Source organism: Lactuca sativa, chromosome 4, assembly GCF_002870075.4.
Source record: "Lactuca sativa cultivar Salinas chromosome 4, Lsat_Salinas_v11, whole genome shotgun sequence".
NCBI classification, from domain to species: domain Eukaryota; kingdom Viridiplantae; phylum Streptophyta; class Magnoliopsida; order Asterales; family Asteraceae; genus Lactuca; species Lactuca sativa.
In genome coordinates, this window is record NC_056626.2 from 91,311,965 (window position 1) to 91,330,818 (window position 18,854).

Consider the following 18,854-nt stretch of genomic DNA (forward strand, 5'->3'; position numbering starts at 1 on the left):
AATACATACAAATTCAGAATACATACGATTTCAATAAACAATATTTTACAAGTATAGAAAACAAACAAGCATACTTATGGATCTTCACACCTTTTTGACTATACTATTTTCAGAAAATATCGGATTTTCTGGTGGTTTTCAAACGATACGAAGCATTGTTTTCAAATACAACTTATGAACTCACCAACATTTCATATGTTGACGTTTTTCAAAATACTTGTATTCTCAGGGAACCGGTGAATCAAAGGAAATCTTATTCAGTGATGGCTTGCAGTTTAGTTTTGTATGAATTGAACAAATTAATTTTTGGGAATGTAATGTTTAAACAATGTATGACATGTAAACACTACTGGTTGTAATATATTAATGCACGGTGACGAATGTTGTTATGTTTAATATATATTCAATGTTATGGTATTCAATTGAGTCACGACAGCCCCCGGACGTTTCCGCCGTCTGGTTCGGGGGTGTGACAGAAAACACGTCACAATCCATTACTACCATGTCGCATAAACTTTCCACACATATTACTTTTCGAGCTTTGAAGTTTCTTTGTCTGCCTACTTCTATGCCATGAGTCTACTATTATCAGCAAGGATGTTTAATCTCCAGAAGTTTTCCAGTATTGGTATCAATAAGCAACCCACTACAGTCAATCCAATCTCGCGAATACATACCTAAAGTGGGTTCATTCCTTTTCTCCATCTTTTATTTTATATGTTTTAATTGTTATTATATACAATGATGGTATTTTATAAATTAAGTGTGGGGTAGGGTATTGAAAATAGGAAAGCATGCTACATTTTCAAAAATAAATATATATGCAAGATTGCAAAAAAAAAATTGAAAAATAAAGACTTGAAAAATGGTCTAAATTAGAAAATTCTAGAAAGTTATATTGTTGCATTAGAACTGAGTTTACTAGTGTTCGTGGGATAATTTAATGCGAAATCTTATGTTTTTTAAGCCAAACTTGTATGGTTTGAGGGATATAATTAGTTTTGGCATCGTGTACTAAAATATACCCAGAAAAGTTAACTTAGTCATTACATATTAGACTAGATCATTAGACAATAAATTTTGAAGTTAAGTTTCCAAGCTTAAGAATACATTTTTTCTAGGTTTTTAGTAGAGAGAAAAAAAAAGTGAGTATGAATGGAAAAACAAAAGCATATAAAGAACTAAACCTCTATAAACTATTGGATAAAATTTCCAATTTTATCCATTGCAAAGGCTCAAACCATTGAGATCTCTAACCCTAACTCTCAAAGGGCCCAAATATATCAGTAAGACCATGCAGGACACTAAAGTGAAGATGAAGACTAGATCCTAGCACCATAATGGGTCTAGAATACTTAAGGACCCAACCTTTAAAAAGGGCCAAAATAAGCATATAAAGCACTAAACCTCTAAATATTGTTAGATCCAAAGATGAAACACAATAATGCAAGGATCTTTATAACTTACAAGGGTCAAGAAAAGTATAGATGGTAGAGATCCACAAGCTTCACGCTTTAAAGCACAACCTTTCTTTCTTTCTTTTCTAAAACACCCAAGATGCACCAAAAAAGTTTCAAGGAGAGAGGAGGAGCTCAAATTATAGGGGGAGATAAGGTTTGATCCTAAGGAGCTCTTGATGTGATGTAGGTTACAAAATGACCTACAACATGGAGCATGGAGGTAAGGTCCTTAAATACGGGGGAAACCCTAATTTTATAGGATTAGGCTACACATCTCACTACGTGGTTATGAGTTTTCCTATATTTCATTCCAGCTTCAAACAATCATAACTTCTTCATTCCAAATCCATTATCAGAGATCGTTATATGCACGTGAAGTTATTACTAAGCCTCATAATTCTATGCAGTTACTTTTGACTTAATGAATAGCAAACTTAATTCATTAATACATGCAAAGAGTCTAAAAATCATTTTCCCAATTTACCCTTTTGGCTCCAAAGCACAATTCAATGATTTAAATCACTTAACCAACATTATCATATCTAATAAGGTCTAAACTTTATTCCGTTCATGCCCAATACCCTTACATGATCAAATTATGATCCTATATCCCAAAATTAGAAACACCCTAAAACTAGATGTCATACTTAAATAGAACAATCATTTCCCTTTCACTTACATGGTGGTAGACCTCATACACTCACATATGTCATCTATTAGGGAGAACAGAGTCATAGTGGAATGATGTAACCTCCCAAAAACATGGATAAAATTTCATTTTTAATTTAATTGAAAACCATCAAGTTCATAAAAAAACTCAACAAAGTATGCCAAATGAGACAAATCATCAGAGTACAAATCCAAATCCTAGAGAAAATGCAGAACATGGGTGGATGCGTTGCGAACATGTGGGGCCCTTCCCTTTTGTAAGAGAACATCTCATGCAACATACACATAATATAACAACACATGGGCGTGTCAGGTCCATATCAACCCCTAGGTCCGTATCAACCCTGAGTCCATAATGACTCCGAGCACAGATTAGCTCCATACATTAATCATGCAATCACATCAGTCAAAGTCATACAATACATTCTACTCAAACAATAAAGTGGGTCGGCCTTGGTTCCTTAGACCCACTTAAGGTGGTAAAAAGACTCACCTCACAGACAGACGAAAAAATAGCTAAATGGGACTCTGCTCTAAAAATCAGCTCAACCGGACACCTATCTAATGACAATGAACAAACTTAACTATAATTCAAAATACCCAAAATACCTCTAGGTGAAACTCAGCCAAAACAAAGTCAAAAGTCAAAATCAACGGCCAAGGTTGATCCTCCACGTCGTGGACATCCTTGGTCGTCACGTTATGCCCTTCAAATGACAAAATAGACACGTTTCCCCCGATCGTTATGTTGTGGAAGCCTAGGCCACGTACGCCGTGGGAACTGGATCCAAAACATCCTAATGAGTAAGTCGAATCCTCTAATTCCAACGGTTCCAAAGTCCAGATCTGCTCATTTCTAAAGTACAAATGGGTAAATTTTCCACCTTTATGCCATGAGATCCACCAAAAGGTCTAGATTCTTAAGTCTTAGATCCAAAAAGGCTGAAAATGACTAGGACTTAATCATGAAGCAATTAATCCCTTAAGCCACAAGCTCATTTGCTCCTGAAGAGCTTATAGCACCAAAACCATCCTAAAGATTGATGCTTTATAGACTTGCATGTCCAATGCAAGTCTTGGACTCAACTTAGGTCAAAATGGGTTTTATGACCCAAATCTTATGCATGGCAGAAACCAAACACCAAACTTCAGATCCAAACCATGAACTACTCCAAATGATCCAGGGATTCATAAAGTTGCAACCTTTATGAAATTTCTCCATTCCATTTAACAAGATCAAGAAGAAAATAGGACAAAATGTAAGATCTAGCACTCTATAATCAAAAATCTTGGAACTTGGGGACTTACAAGAGCCTAGAAGATGTATAATAAGATGGTGAGAAGAGTTGTTTGTTGAATTCAAGTCTAGAAGTCACCTCCTTCTTAAAATCCCCAAAAAAAATCAACACAAAAACCTTAGAGAGTAAAAATGGAGGTTAGGGTTTGCTTGGAGGTTGAAAGAGTGTGATGGAGGTTGACCGTGAGCAACCGTAACCATCACATTCCCTTAAATAAGGACCAAACCCCCGTATATTAGGGTTTCTCATTAAACAGCTGCCACACCATGGCCGAAGGCTGCTATGCCGTGGCGGCCATTTAAAATCCACGGGATAACGACCATCACCACGTCGTGGGTTGCCTTCACCACAATGTGGTACCGCCCAAAATCCAAAATACATTAATTTAAATATCTCCAAGAATCTGTATGTTACAAATGAGAAGGACGTATCGCCGGTATCTCCAAGATGTGATTCCCTCACCAGCAGGTCAAAGCTTGTGGGGTAATATGCAGGTTACTTAACTCGTTCAATCATTTAATCCCCTATACATTAATTACTTTTACTTCTTGTTTTAAGACTTGTATCAAAATAATTTTGTACGCTTTTAAATGAATTTGTATATTTTAATATTTTGTAAATTAGTTTTGTATAATTTTTATTAGTTTGTGTTTATTTTAAATTTAAAAATTGAGTGAGTTCAATGTGCTGGAAATATAAAATTCATATGTTTTGGTTCGGAAAAGATGAACAAAAAAATGAGAGAAAAACCGGTATGAAACTAATTTGATAGTAGATTAAATGAGTTGGAAAGGAAGCACTCTACACCCTTAAGTTTATTTATGACCAACATATTAAGAAACCTAAACAAATTAAATACACAAGTATAAAAAAATGAATGATTAATTTATTTATAGGCACTATCGCCCAGTACAAAGTAGAAGAAAAAATAGAAATAGAAAACAGAAAATAAGACATCTTGAGCACAAATTAATAGTAACATGCATATATATGAAAAACATTCAAGAGACATGATCAAGTAATATGTGAAAGTACTTATTTCTTACATGTAATTCCATTTCCTCCACCCGTACAGTCTAGCATGCCAAACTTCATTATTGGCGAGCCATGTTCATCCTTGATTTCATTTGGAGAGAACACGCAGAGGGCACAATCAGCCGCAAGGAGCGAACTAGTCTTGTACTTATCATCACCACCCACCACAGGCATTGCCACTCCTTGTTTTGCTGGATTTTCAAAATCAGGACGATAAGTTCTACCAAGAATCCCTTCAACTTTAGATGATAAACCAAAGAATCGAAACTGTACTTCCAAGTGAGCAAAGCTATCATTTGTTGGAATCTGATAATTATGTATCTTGCTGTCTTCTTCTGATACTGGAATCACATTAACAGATATCTCAGCATGATCTGGTATGGTGACAGTTACACTATTGCTTGTTGCAGTCCTTTCAACTTGTACATCGCCTTCTGGGGAATTCCACTCGGAGGAATGGCCTTCTGGAATGAACAATTCCTTCCCATCATATGATAACTTTAGGTGATCAACATCATCATCCCATTTTTGGGTCCTTGTCGCTTCAAGAGTGAAATTGTGATGGCCAAACTTCAATCCTAATGCTTGGATCCATGTATAGTCACGAGTTCTACCTTCAGGTCGAAGTCCAATAAAACGTGCGTTGATTTGGAGATCGGTATCAGATATCAAACTAAAATGCTCGTTGCTTTTTCCATGAAAATAGAATACAATTCCATCACCACCAATGAATCGTGGGTCGTAGCATGCAGCTCCAGGTCCATTGCAGTTTGGCTTACGTGCTATCAACATGTAGACAAATTAATGATTAATCAGTTGAACTACTAGATTTTTTTTTAATCGGTTAAACTATATATATTTTCATGCATGTATGTTTTTTCGATGGTATTTGCTCATTTTGTTCACGTATTTCACTTATAACTGCCCATAGATGAACAATATTAGAACAATAAAAATGATAAATGTTATAAATTTTGTAATTTTGATGGGGGGTTCTTTTTCTTACATTTACACACGGCCTCGCATTTGGGTGAATAACAATCAAGAAAACATGCTTTGTCTTTAGGGTTCTTTGGTTTAACCTTGGGGCATTCTACGGGGCACTTGATGCGCTTCATGAAACATCTGCTTTTTCGGCTTTTGCAAGTTAAAATCTCCTGAACGGGTTTCACAGGCTTTGGAGGTTTAACACGTTTTACCTTATTAGCAGATGCAGCTTCAGTCACCATCGACACAAACATTGCCTGTAAAAATAAAATTATCACTAGGGTCTTAACACCCAACATCGTCATCTTTTATTTTATATTTGTAATTGCAAAGGAAGATATGAAATGGCACAAGAGATAGATGAGATAGTTGATCCCCAAGCTCGTATATATGAGTAGTCTACATAGTGAGTTTGCAGCTAACTCTTAAAATAAATATTGAAGTGTTGCAAGTTGTGTTTGGCAAGTTTGGCGTTGAAATTTTCTGAAGTCAATAATGTTATATCACCAAATTTTAATTTCAACAGAAATGTTTGGGTTAAGTTTAGATGTCAAGCAAAAAGAATTATTAGAATCATTGATGAACTAATATATCAAATTCATACTGTTTTCTTGATGCAACATAACAAGTGACTTAACTCATTTGTATTATAATATTTTATTTTAATTTTTTTTATTTCAAAAGTATTCTATTATTTTTTATTAAGATATTATATTTTGAAAATTCCACTGAAATGTAGCTAGCATTATTAATATTGTTATAAATAAATAAATTTTAAAAAATGCAATGTTGTAAAATGAAAAACGAAAAAAAAAATATGTTTCTATTAATATGCAATTGATAAAAATATATATGCATATAAAAATAGTGATTTTTGCCGGTTTTATATTTGGTTCATTTTATTACAATTCACGAATTAAGATGTTTTTGTTGAAAATTTGTGGTTATATTACACTTAAGGCTGTATATAGTTGTAGCACTCCTACCACCTTAATGCGTAAGTTTTTTTTTATTCATACATAAGTTTTTTTTATTGTAATCTAAGCTTAGCATCTTACATTGAAAAATGTGAGCAGTCAATCAAAGCAAAGCTCTCTCTCTCTCTCTCTCTCTCTCTCTCTCTCTCTCTCTTTCTCTCTCTCTCTCTCTCTCGTTAAGTTGGTAGCGACTTACTTTTAGCGAGCCCTGTAGTGACAGCTGGGGCGGTGTGTAGCGATTCTAGTGACTTCCTTGCAAGGCTTCCTAGTAAGCCAATCCTTGCGTCCTAAGTAACCTAAACATGCATCGAAAAAAAGAACATTTTAATGTTTAGTTCCCAAAAATAGACTCGTTTGGATCAAACATGTAAACAAAATTGCCAACAATGGGGCTTAAACAATGAAAAACTAAATATCTTCCTAGCTTTTGTTTCTATTTATTTTTCAACTCCTATAAAATAATGACATGTGGAATTCACTGATACTTTATTTTAATCTATTTTCTTGATTTTGACACATGTCTTGAGCTAGTGAGTGTGAAGATTAGTAGGAACAAAAGATTTGAGGATATTTCATTTTTCTTAAACAATTTTACATTTAGGTTCTAATGGAGATCCATTCAAGTAGAAAACTTAATATCAAAACCAATCTTCTATTTGGTATCAACAAGGCAAACATTCATTTCTTCCTTGTGATGAACACACAAGATGACGGATAAAGGAGGCGATTATGCAGGTAAGTGTGAGGCGGATTAGGGTTTCAAGTGAATTGGTACAATAGTTCATCAACTCTTTTTCTTAAATACTAACACTAATGGGCAGATCTTTTTCAAAAATCTTCAAACATTAAGATAGTAAGCACAAGCTAATTAATAATTACATTAATAAATTACATGGATTTAATAAGTCATTTTATTTATTTAATAACTAGAAAGTTTTATTTTGGTTTTATTGTAATAAATAGTAGACAACTAATTAATTATTTAGGGTATGTTTCACGTTGGTCTGACAAGGTCCATTTAAACCTTTTTTCTGACTTGGGTTGGGTCAGCTGGGTGAGCTTGTTTGAAAAGGGTTGTTCACACATCAGATTCGATCCACATCCTTTGATTTGGTTCTTAAAGAAAAGCTACCAGCTCGTTCCTTTGCACCATTTTCACATATTTGACCTTTTCCTCTTATTGCCCCTGGACGTAACTCATTCCTTCTAATTCTCCATCAATACACATGCAACTTCTCCTTCCAACACCACTAGTCATCTTTTTCTTAAATAGATTCATGAAATCGATTGCGAAATCGAGCCACGAAATAGATTTTGAAAACAAGTACTAAGCGGCCTATTTAGGTTATACATGTTTATAGAAGTCAGTGCATTTTCTATGTTTTATATTTCCAAACGAAACCAATGATGTATGGTTCAGGAATTAAATTGCATGTTAATCATGAAAATATCTTTAATTTTTTGTTCTTGTTAAGATATGTTACAATGGAGTGATTATGATCTTGTTAATTTATCTATTCTTTAAAGCGGGAGCTAAGCGAACCTACTCGTATATTAATATTAGTTGTAGATTCTTTAAAGATGTTATTTTACTATCTATGTCACAATTAACCTCCAAAATTAAATTTTGGAAAAGATTAAAATAGTTTATTGTTGTAGAAAGATTAGTTGTTGGCTGAAGAAAGAGAATACATGGAAATTTATAACCAAAGAGATAGAGATATAGAGATTCAATTCATTCTATTCCATTTGTTGGAAAGGTTTAGTATTTATGAGAATAATCAATTGGATTTCTTCAATATCGAGATCATCTTTCATTTTGATGCATGTTTTAGTTCTTAGAATGCTTAATTGCTAAGCTTCAATAGTCTTATGTTTTTTATTATTGATTCAATTCATTATTCCCTTTTTTTCTGCTTATGGATATCCATTAGTACGTACATGGATTTAGATTATAGTCAAGACTTGTTTCTACTATATTATTTTGTTTGCTTCTTAGTTTTTTAAACTATTTATTTGACTTGATTCAATTCATTCTCATGAATTCTTTTAAGATTGCAAAATTAAGTTACCTAAAGATTGAGAAACTGATACGTTGATCATGTATGAATATATTCTGAGAAACAGCAATGTAATCTACAATTGATATTAATATATACAAGAGACAACATAAGGATATTATGGTCATTTTTCATCATTCATCACAGTCAATCAGATATATAATCAAACAATATGGTTTTAGTCAGATGCGGACTTAGTAAGAAGTTCTACCTTAGACAGCACTAATATAGTTATCAACTATCAAATGACCCATTAGTTGTTCATATTCGTAAAGAATAAATTTATTACTTATAAAAGAATCTATCTATATCTTCTAATAAATGAATCTTATATGTGTCACATGTCTATTTTTATACCTCCTTTTTACTACATGGCATCTTCTCTTAAACTCTATACTCTATTTCTTGCCTCCTTGTTCATAATCGTTCCTGAAAATTAGGATTTTCAATTAGAAAATATTGTATTATCCCAATAAATTAGTAAACAAATATTTAGCAAATAGGTGCTGAATATCAAGAATTTAAACTATAAAGTATTCTATAATCTGCCACAATCGCAGAAAATTAGGATTTTTAGTAATGGATATTTCATTCTCCTTTTATAGTTCAAAGTAGAATGAATCACAAAATACAAGGGTAAATTATTTCAAATACATACGCTCAATCTTGTAATCTGCCACATTTTTCAATCATTTGTGCGGTTGATTGCTACTTCTAAACCTTTATTCTGATCGATCATAACATCCTCCTACTTCATTATTTTATTTACAAAACTTCCAACAGTCACTAAAACTAACAGAAACGGATGAAAAGAAAATAAGGTATGGTACTTTCTTTTGGATTTTTAATATTGTGTCGAATTTTGATTCATCAAGATATTGCACATCTTTTGTTTTTTATTCATGTATGAAGTCTAAAAACCTAAATAAGATTTTTTTTGTGCTTTAATACTCAAATTCACCATTCAATCCAAGTCTCAGTTTTTCCAATGTCGCTTTTATTTTAATTTTTTAAAAAAGTACAATGTTACTTATTTCATTTTTTATTCATCGGTTTACATGCAGTCAATAGCAATCTACTTTTTTTATACATCACTTTAAATGCAATCAATATAATTATGTGTAAAAATATATTCCTATTCATCACATTTATGTGGTTCATGCTGTAAATGTAATAAATGGCAATAGCTTTATTGAATTAATAAAAAAGTGTTATGCATACTTATAACTTTTCATCATCTATTGAAAAGTACAATGCTATTTGTTTAATTTATTTTGCATATCCCATTAAATTCTAAAAAATGCACTTTTAATTTTTTTTATATATAAATTAAGAAAATTGTCATTAAACGATTGTGTTAGCATTCATACCAATGTACTTTGATTTTATTGTTTGAGAGTAAATTACACAAATCGTTCCTAGTACAGATGCCGAAAGACATGTTTAGTCTTTATTTTCAAAAATTAACTCGAACTGTCTCTGGTTTGGGTAAAAGATATATGTTTCATCCCTCGTTACTTTAAACTCTCGGGCTTCATACCTTGCGAGACACGAAATGATTATTATTCGTTTTATGTATTTCTTTTGCAATTACTTTAATGTTATTAATTTATAAAAAAGAAAAACAAATATGGCCCAACTTCACAACCAACCCCACCCTTTCCTTTACTAATCTCTATATTCTTCCATCTTTTTTAAACTCTTGAAGAAACCCTAAAATCACACATCCCTAATATCATCCACTAGTTGAATCTAATAAGACACCACTCTAAACTACCACCATCGGAACACACCTCCGGACCACCACCACCCCACTATTACTCCCACATCTTTCTCTTCTCCTTTTCTTATAGATTCATGAAAGAATGCTAGAACACTGTTTTCTTGAAATCGACGAGGATTGTTTTCCGATCTATAACTCGCTCATCGGAAAAATAAGAGGTGGCTAGGGTTTGGTGTAGGAGACCAAAGAGGAAGAAAGAACCTTATTTTCCAAATCTCTAACTCTGATCTTACGATGACTACCCTATGATGACCTCGTATATTTGCACTTTTTTCGAAGCTGCCACCTGTGAGACGCCCTTACCACCATCGAGATTTGGATTTTCAAGTTTGTGTAGTTGCCAAAGGATTTTAAGATCCATGGTGTTGATGTTCATATCGACGATTCCCAACAGATATGGAGCCTCCATCATCACATGTGTGCGATGAGAAAGAGGACATGGGGAATCAAGAGGAAGAGGACATGGTGGTTTATTTTTAGGTTTCAGATCGATAGAGAGAGGAATATAGTTTCTGGCAGAGAGTATTTATGGCATCAATGCAGTCCGATGGTGTTCTCCTGGTGGTACTTTAGAGAGAAAAAGAGAGTTTTCAATGATGAAACGTTTCATAAGGGAAAATGTCAACATATGATATGTGGGTGGGATGGGATGGGGATGAAGGTAGGACCGACAATTTAATTAAAATGTTTTTTAATAGTTAAAAGTATTAAGAAACATTAAAAATAAATGAAAAATATAAAAAATGAAAATAAAGTCATTTTATTCTATAAGGGGCAAAGAGTGGACCTTTTTACAATATAAGGGACAATCTCAGTTAATTTTTTAAATAGAGATTGAACGCGCCTTTTGACACTTACACCGAAGGATATTTCATGTAATTTACTCTTTGTTTAAATATAACTACAATTTTTGTGTATTATGTACAAAGACCATGTATGTTATTTATTATAAACATAGACAATTTCTGTAATTTTACTTTAAAATGGAGCATTTTGGAAAATTTTATTAAATAGGGACCATATATTTTACTTATTTAGAATGTATTTAAAATAGACCATTTCTATAAAATTATTTATTACTTTTCTATTATATTCATCACACATAAACTTATAGTTATAGATTGTCCGTTTCTATACCTTTTTATAACAGAGATCAATCTTGCGCATCTATGTATATTTTTAAAATCATGTGTATTAATTTTTTCATTCATATGTGTTTGTGTGAACGAGGTGGTTGTTTTGCATTCTACTGAATGTTCGTTGCATTTGATAATAAAAAACTGTATCTTATATATCATTTTTAAAGTAGATTGCTATTTAGAAGTCTAAAAATAATAATAGGGAGCTAAAATTTGACAAAATGTTTTCTCTTTTGGTCCACAAAGCACAATTCTAGAAAATTGTATTAGTGGGCTTAAAAATATGTAGAAAATTAGTTTCATACCTCATCAACAATGACAAAAATATCCCTTCAACACAAGTCAAGTTTTAAACTTGTAATTCAATTTTCTCACCTTCTCCTTCAGGTACTCTACAATAAATAATTAAGCCACTTGTATATTTACTTTAATTTCATTTTACAATTGTCACATAAATTAAAAATAATAACATGTAGAAATAATATTGTATGTGTGAATGGATCCTAGGCCACTCAAAGCCTCTAAAGAAAACTACATGGTACTTATAAGCTTATTGGTTAAATGCATGAAAAGGTCAAATCTGTCAATTTCTTTTATGTGTATGTGTAATGTGCGTATGTGAAAATTTTAAAATTAGTTCCTAAGTACAAAAAATATCCTTATTTAAAAGAAGTTTAGTGATTATAACTTATAGATATTTAACATGTAAGCTAAGAAATAAAAAAATGAAAAATTGTTAATTGTTTTTGTTGGGATAAGACAAACATCTTATAAAGTTTAGGTTATGAGTTCAAATCTTATTAAAATGATTTTTTTTACATAAAAGCTAAAACACTAATAAAATAAATAAATAATAATTGTTTTTGTTGAGATTTGAGTTTGTGACCTACGCACTAGAAAATAGAAAGATTTGGAGGAGTTGGAAAGATTGCTAGCAGACAACTTGGACGAAGGATAAGAACAAGCTGGAATTCAGGAACCACGACACGGTTTGATCATTATGGTTCCACGATCCCCTATTTGTCTAGATAGTGTTTCAATGTATGCAGTGGAAATTCCATTTTTAGAGAGAGTTCTTATGTGTGATCCATTTCTTATTAATGTCCATCTGGTTCCGACCCTTTTCAAAATTCTTGGATTATATAGATTCACACCTGATTGGCCTATTTTAGAAACGAAGAGTCAAATTTTACGAATTGGTCTTCAAAGCGTATTAAAAACAATGGATGGATTGAAAAGGAGCATATTAATAGTTTATTAAGTTGAGAGTTCAGCTCAAGACTCATACAAAAAGAAACGTTTATTGGGAGGCAACCTGAGTACCCGACTTTTTTAATTAGTTTGCATTTTTTCTTTTCTTTTATAGTTTTTAGCTTTAGTTTTATTTCGAATAAAAGTGCTTTAGATGATTCTTATCTATGTGACAAGCAAATTCTCAGCTAAGAATTTGATGATGGATAAAAAAAAGAAGAGAGGGGTGGATTATTACGAGAAGAAAGCAAGTTACATTACACACAAATAAGTGTGGGGTACATTTTGTATATGGAGTGATACCAAGGAGTCTACGAAGCTATCAGTGTTACATATGAGAAGATTGGTCGATTCATTAAGCGATGAAGAATTCTGATTTTTCAAACTGTGCCGCAAGACTAGCTACCCCTCGAGGTGGCTAGCGATTCCATCACAATTTGTTTCCCGACATATGAAGATCGCAATGTGCCGATTCTTTTTGTGCGCCACAATGAAGATTTTTTCGCAATTGACCTCCATTTTACTTTGAAAACACGTCACAATCCATTACTACCATGTCGCATAAACTTTCCACACATATTACTTTTCGAGCTTTGAAGTTTCTTTGTCTGCCTACTTCTATGCCATGAGTCTACTATTATCAGCAAGGATGTTTAATCTCCAGAAGTTTTCCAGTATTGGTATCAATAAGCAACCCACTACAGTCAATCCAATCTCGCGAATACATACCTAAAGTGGGTTCATTCCTTTTCTCCATCTTTTATTTTATATGTTTTAATTGTTATTATATACAATGATGGTGTTTTATAAATTAAGTGTGGGGTAGGGTATTGAAAATAGGAAAACAAGCATGCTACATTTTTAAAAATAAATATATATGCAAGATTGCAAAAAAAAAAATTGAAAAATAAAGACTTGAAAAATGGTCTAAATTAGAAAATTCTAGAAAGTTATATTGTTGCATTAGAACTGAGTTTACTAGTGTTCGTGGGATAATTTAATGCGAAATCTTATTTTTTTAAGCCAAACTTGTATGGTTTGAGGGATATAATTAGTTTTGGCATCGTGTACTAAAATATACCCAGAAAAATTAACTTAGTCATTACATATTAGACTAGATCATTAGACAATAAATTTTGAAGTTAAGTTTCCAAGCTTAAGAATACATTTTTTCTAGGTTTTTAGTAGAGAGAAAAAAAAAAGTGAGTATGAATGGAAAAACAAAAGCATATAAAGAACTAAACCTCTATAAACTATTGGATAAAATTTCCAATTTTATCCATTGCAAAGGCTCAAACCATTGAGATCTCTAACCCTAACTCTCAAAGGGCCCAAATATATCAGCAAGACCATGCAGGACACTAAAGTGAAGATGAAGACTAGATCCTAGCACCATAATGGGTCTAGAATACTTAAGGACCCAACCTTTAAAAAGGGCCAAAATAAGCATATAAAGCACTAAACCTCTAAATATTGTTAGATCCAAAGATGAAACACAATAATGCAAGGATCTTTATAACTTACAAGGGTCAAGAAAAGTATAGATGGTAGAGATCCACAAGCTTCACGCTTTAAAGCACAACCTTTCTTTCTTTCTTTTCTAAAACACCCAAGATGCACCAAAAAAGTTTCAAGGAGAGAGGAGGAGCTCAAATTATGGGGGGAGATAAGGTTTGATCCTAAGGAGCTCTTGATGTGATGTAGGTTACAAAATGACCTACAACATGGAGCATGGAGGTAAGGTCCTTAAATACGGGGGAAACCCTAATTTTATAGGATTAGGCTACACATCTCACTACGTGGTTATGAGTTTTCCTATATTTCATTCCAGCTTCAAACAATCATAACTTCTTCATTCCAAATCCATTATCAGAGATCGTTATATGCACGTGAAGTTATTACTAAGCCTCATAATTCTATGCAGTTACTTTTGACTTAATGAATAGCAAACTTAATTCATTAATACATGCAAAGAGTCTAAATATCATTTTCCCAATTTACCCTTTTGGCTCCAAAGCACAATTCAATGATTTAAATCACTTAACCAACATTATCATATCTAATAAGGTCTAAACTTTATTCCGTTGATGCCCAATACCCTTACATGATCAAATTATGATCCTATATCCCAAAATTAGAAACACCCTAAAACTGGATGTCATACTTAAATAGAACAATCATTTCCCTTTCACTTACATGGTGGTAGACCTCATACACTCACATATGTCATCTATTAGGGAGAACAAAGTCATAGTGGAATGATGTAACCTCCCAAAAACATGGATAAAATTTCATTTTTAATTTAATTGAAAACCATCAAGTTCATAAAAAAAACTCAACAAAGTATGCCAAATGAGACAAATCATCAGAGTACAAATCCAAATCCTAGAGAAAATGCAGAACATGGGTGGATGCGTTGCGAACATGTGGGGCCCTTCCCTTTTGTAAGAGAACATCTCATGCAACATACACATAATATAACAACACATGGGCGTGTCAGGTCCATATCAACCCCTAGGTCCGTATCAACCCTGAGTCCATAATGACTCCGAGCACAGATTAGCTCCATACATTAATCATGCAATCACATCAGTCAAAGTCATACAATACATTCTACTCAAACAATAAAGTGGGTCGGCCTTGGTTCCTTAGACCCACTTAAGGTGGTAAAAAGACTCACCTCACAGACAGACGAAAAAATAGCTAAATGGGACTCTGCTCTAAAAATCAGCTCAACCGGACACCTATCTAATGACAATGAACAAACTTAACTATAATTCAAAATACCCAAAATACCTCTAGGTGAAACTCAGCCAAAACAAAGTCAAAAGTCAAAATCAACGGCCAAGGTTGATCCTCCACGTCGTGGACATCCTTGGTCGTCACGTCATGCCCTTCAAATGACAAAATAGACACGTTTCCCCCGATCGTTATGTTGTGGAAGCCTAGGCCACGTACGCCGTGGGAACTGGATCCAAAACATCCTAATGAGTAAGTCGAATCCTCTAATTCCAACGGTTCCAAAGTCCAGATCTGCTCATTTCTAAAGTACAAATGGGTAAATTTTCCACCTTTATGCCATGAGATCCACCAAAAGGTCTAGATTCTTAAGTCTTAGATCCAAAAAGGCTGAAAATGACTAGGACTTAATCATGAAGCACTTAATCCCTTAAGCCACAAGCTCATTTGCTCCTGAAGAGCTTATAACACCAAAACCATCCTAAAGATTGATGCTTTATAGACTTGCATGTCCAATGCAAGTCTTGGACTCAACTTAGGTCAAAATGGGTTTTATGACCCAAATCTTATGCATGGCAGAAACCAAACACCAAACTTCAGATCCAAACCATGAACTACTCCAAATGATCCAGGGATTCATAAAGTTGCAACCTTTATGAAATTTCTCCATTCCATTTAACAAGATCAAGAAGAAAATAGGACAAAATGTAAGATCTAGCACTCTATAATCAAAAATCTTGGAACTTGGGGACTTACAAGAGCCTAGAAGATGTATAATAAGATGGTGAGAAGAGTTGTTTGTTGAATTCAAGTCTAGAAGTCACCTCCTTCTTAAAATCCCCAAAAAAAATCAACACAAAAACCTTAGAGAGTAAAAATGGAGGTTAGGGTTTGCTTGGAGGTTGAAAGAGTGTGATGGAGGTTGGCCGTGAGCAACCGTAACCATCACATTCCCTTAAATAAGGACCAAACCCCCGTATATTAGGGTTTCTCATTAAACAGCTGCCACACCATGGCCGAAGGCTGCTATGCCGTGGCGGCCATTTAAAATCCACGGGATAACGACCATCACCACGTCGTGGGTTGCCTTCACCACAATGTGGTACCGCCCAAAATCCAAAATACATTAATTTAAATATCTCCAAGAATCTGTATGTTACAAATGAGAAGGACGTATCGCCGGTATCTCCAAGATGTGATTCCCTCACCAGCAGGTCAAAGCTTGTGGGGTAATATGCAGGTTACTTAACTCGTTCAATCATTTAATCCCCTATACATTAATTACTTTTACTTCTTGTTTTAAGACTTGTATCAAAATAATTTTGTACGCTTTTAAATGAATTTGTATATTTTAATATTTTGTAAATTAGTTTTGTATAATTTTTATTAGTTTGTGTTTATTTTAAATTTAAAAATTGAGTGAGTTCAATGTGCTGGAAATATAAAATTCATATGTTTTGGTTCGGAAAAGATGAACAAAAAAATGAGAGAAAAACCGGTATGAAACTAATTTGATAGTAGATTAAATGAGTTGGAAAGGAAGCACTCTACACCCTTAAGTTTATTTATGACCAACATATTAAGAAACCTAAACAAATTAAATACACAAGTATAAAAAAATGAATGATTAATTTATTTATAGGCACTATCGCCCAGTACAAAGTAGAAGAAAAAATAGAAATAGAAAACAGAAAATAAGACATCTTGAGCACAAATTAATAGTAACATGCATATATATGAAAAACATTCAAGAGACATGATCAAGTAATATGTGAAAGTACTTATTTCTTACATGTAATTCCATTTCCTCCACCCGTACAGTCTAGCATGCCAAACTTCATTATTGGCGAGCCATGTTCATCCTTGATTTCATTTGGAGAGAACACGCAGAGGGCACAATCAGCCGCAAGGAGCGAACTAGTCTTGTACTTATCATCACCACCCACCACAGGCATTGCCACTCCTTGTTTTGCTGGATTTTCAAAATCAGGACGATAAGTTCTACCAAGAATCCCTTCAACTTTAGATGATAAACCAAAGAATCGAAACTGTACTTCCAAGTGAGCAAAGCTATCATTTGTTGGAATCTGATAATTATGTATCTTGCTGTCTTCTTCTGATACTGGAATCACATTAACAGATATCTCAGCATGATCTGGTATGGTGACAGTTACACTATTGCTTGTTGCAGTCCTTTCAACTTGTACATCGCCTTCTGGGGAATTCCACTCGGAGGAATGGCCTTCTGGAATGAACAATTCCTTCCCATCATATGATAACTTTAGGTGATCAACATCATCATCCCATTTTTGGGTCCTTGTCGCTTCAAGAGTGAAATTGTGATGGCCAAACTTCAATCCTAATGCTTGGATCCATGTATAGTCACGAGTTCTACCTTCAGGTCGAAGTCCAATAAAACGTGCGTTGATTTGGAGATCGGTATCAGATATCAAACTAAAATGCTCGTTGCTTTTTCCATGAAAATAGAATACAATTCCATCACCACCAATGAATCGTGGGTCGTAGCATGCAGCTCCAGGTCCATTGCAGTTTGGCTTACGTGCTATCAACATGTAGACAAATTAATGATTAATCAGTTGAACTACTAGATTTTTTTTTAATCGGTTAAACTATATATATTTTCATGCATGTATGTTTTTTCGATGGTATTTGCTCATTTTGTTCACGTATTTCACTTATAACTGCCCATAGATGAACAATATTAGAACAATAAAAATGATAAATGTTATAAATTTTGTAATTTTGATGGGGGGTTCTTTTTCTTACATTTACACACGGCCTCGCATTTGGGTGAATAACAATCAAGAAAACATGCTTTGTCTTTAGGGTTCTTTGGTTTAACCTTGGGGCATTCTACGGGGCACTTGATGCGCTTCATGAAACATCTGCTTTTTCGGCTTTTGCAAGTTAAAATCTCCTGAACGGGTTTCACAGGCTTTGGAGGTTTAACACGTTTTACCTTATTAGCAGATGCAGCTTCAGTCACCATCGACACAAACATTGCCTGTAAAAATAAAATTATCACTAGGGTCTTAACACCCAACATCGTCATCTTTTATTTTATATTTGTAATTGCAAAGGAAGATATGAAATGGCACAAGAGATAGATGAGATAGTTGATCCCCAAGCTCGTATATATGAGTAGTCTACATAGTGAGTTTGCAGCTAACTCTTAAAATAAATATTGAAGTGTTGCAAGTTGTGTTTGGCAAGTTTGGCGTTGAAATTTTCTGAAGTCAATAATGTTATATCACCAAATTTTAATTTCAACAGAAATGTTTGGGTTAAGTTTAGATGTCAAGCAAAAAGAATTATTAGAATCATTGATGAACTAATATATCAAATTCATACTGTTTTCTTGATGCAACATAACAAGTGACTTAACTCATTTGTATTATAATATTTTATTTTAATTTTTTTTATTTCAAAAGTATT

The 18,854-nt window shown here is 33.4% G+C and overlaps 2 protein-coding genes across 2 annotated transcripts; both read right to left on the bottom strand.

Moving 5' to 3' along the window:
• Positions 1–4,293: 4,293 nt before the first annotated feature.
• On the bottom strand, positions 4,294–5,823 carry LOC128133242 (uncharacterized). Its single transcript, XM_052770372.1, has 2 exons — positions 5,469–5,823; positions 4,294–5,244 (listed from the first exon to the last, which is right to left on the bottom strand). The coding sequence occupies exons 1-2, from the start codon at positions 5,752–5,754 to the stop codon at positions 4,463–4,465; spliced, it is 1,068 nt and encodes a 355-aa protein (XP_052626332.1). The 5' UTR covers positions 5,755–5,823; the 3' UTR covers positions 4,294–4,462.
• Positions 5,824–17,010: 11,187 nt separating this feature from the next.
• On the bottom strand, positions 17,011–18,540 carry LOC128133243 (uncharacterized). Its single transcript, XM_052770373.1, has 2 exons — positions 18,186–18,540; positions 17,011–17,961 (listed from the first exon to the last, which is right to left on the bottom strand). The coding sequence occupies exons 1-2, from the start codon at positions 18,469–18,471 to the stop codon at positions 17,180–17,182; spliced, it is 1,068 nt and encodes a 355-aa protein (XP_052626333.1). The 5' UTR covers positions 18,472–18,540; the 3' UTR covers positions 17,011–17,179.
• Between the last annotated feature and the right edge of the window lie 314 nt (positions 18,541–18,854).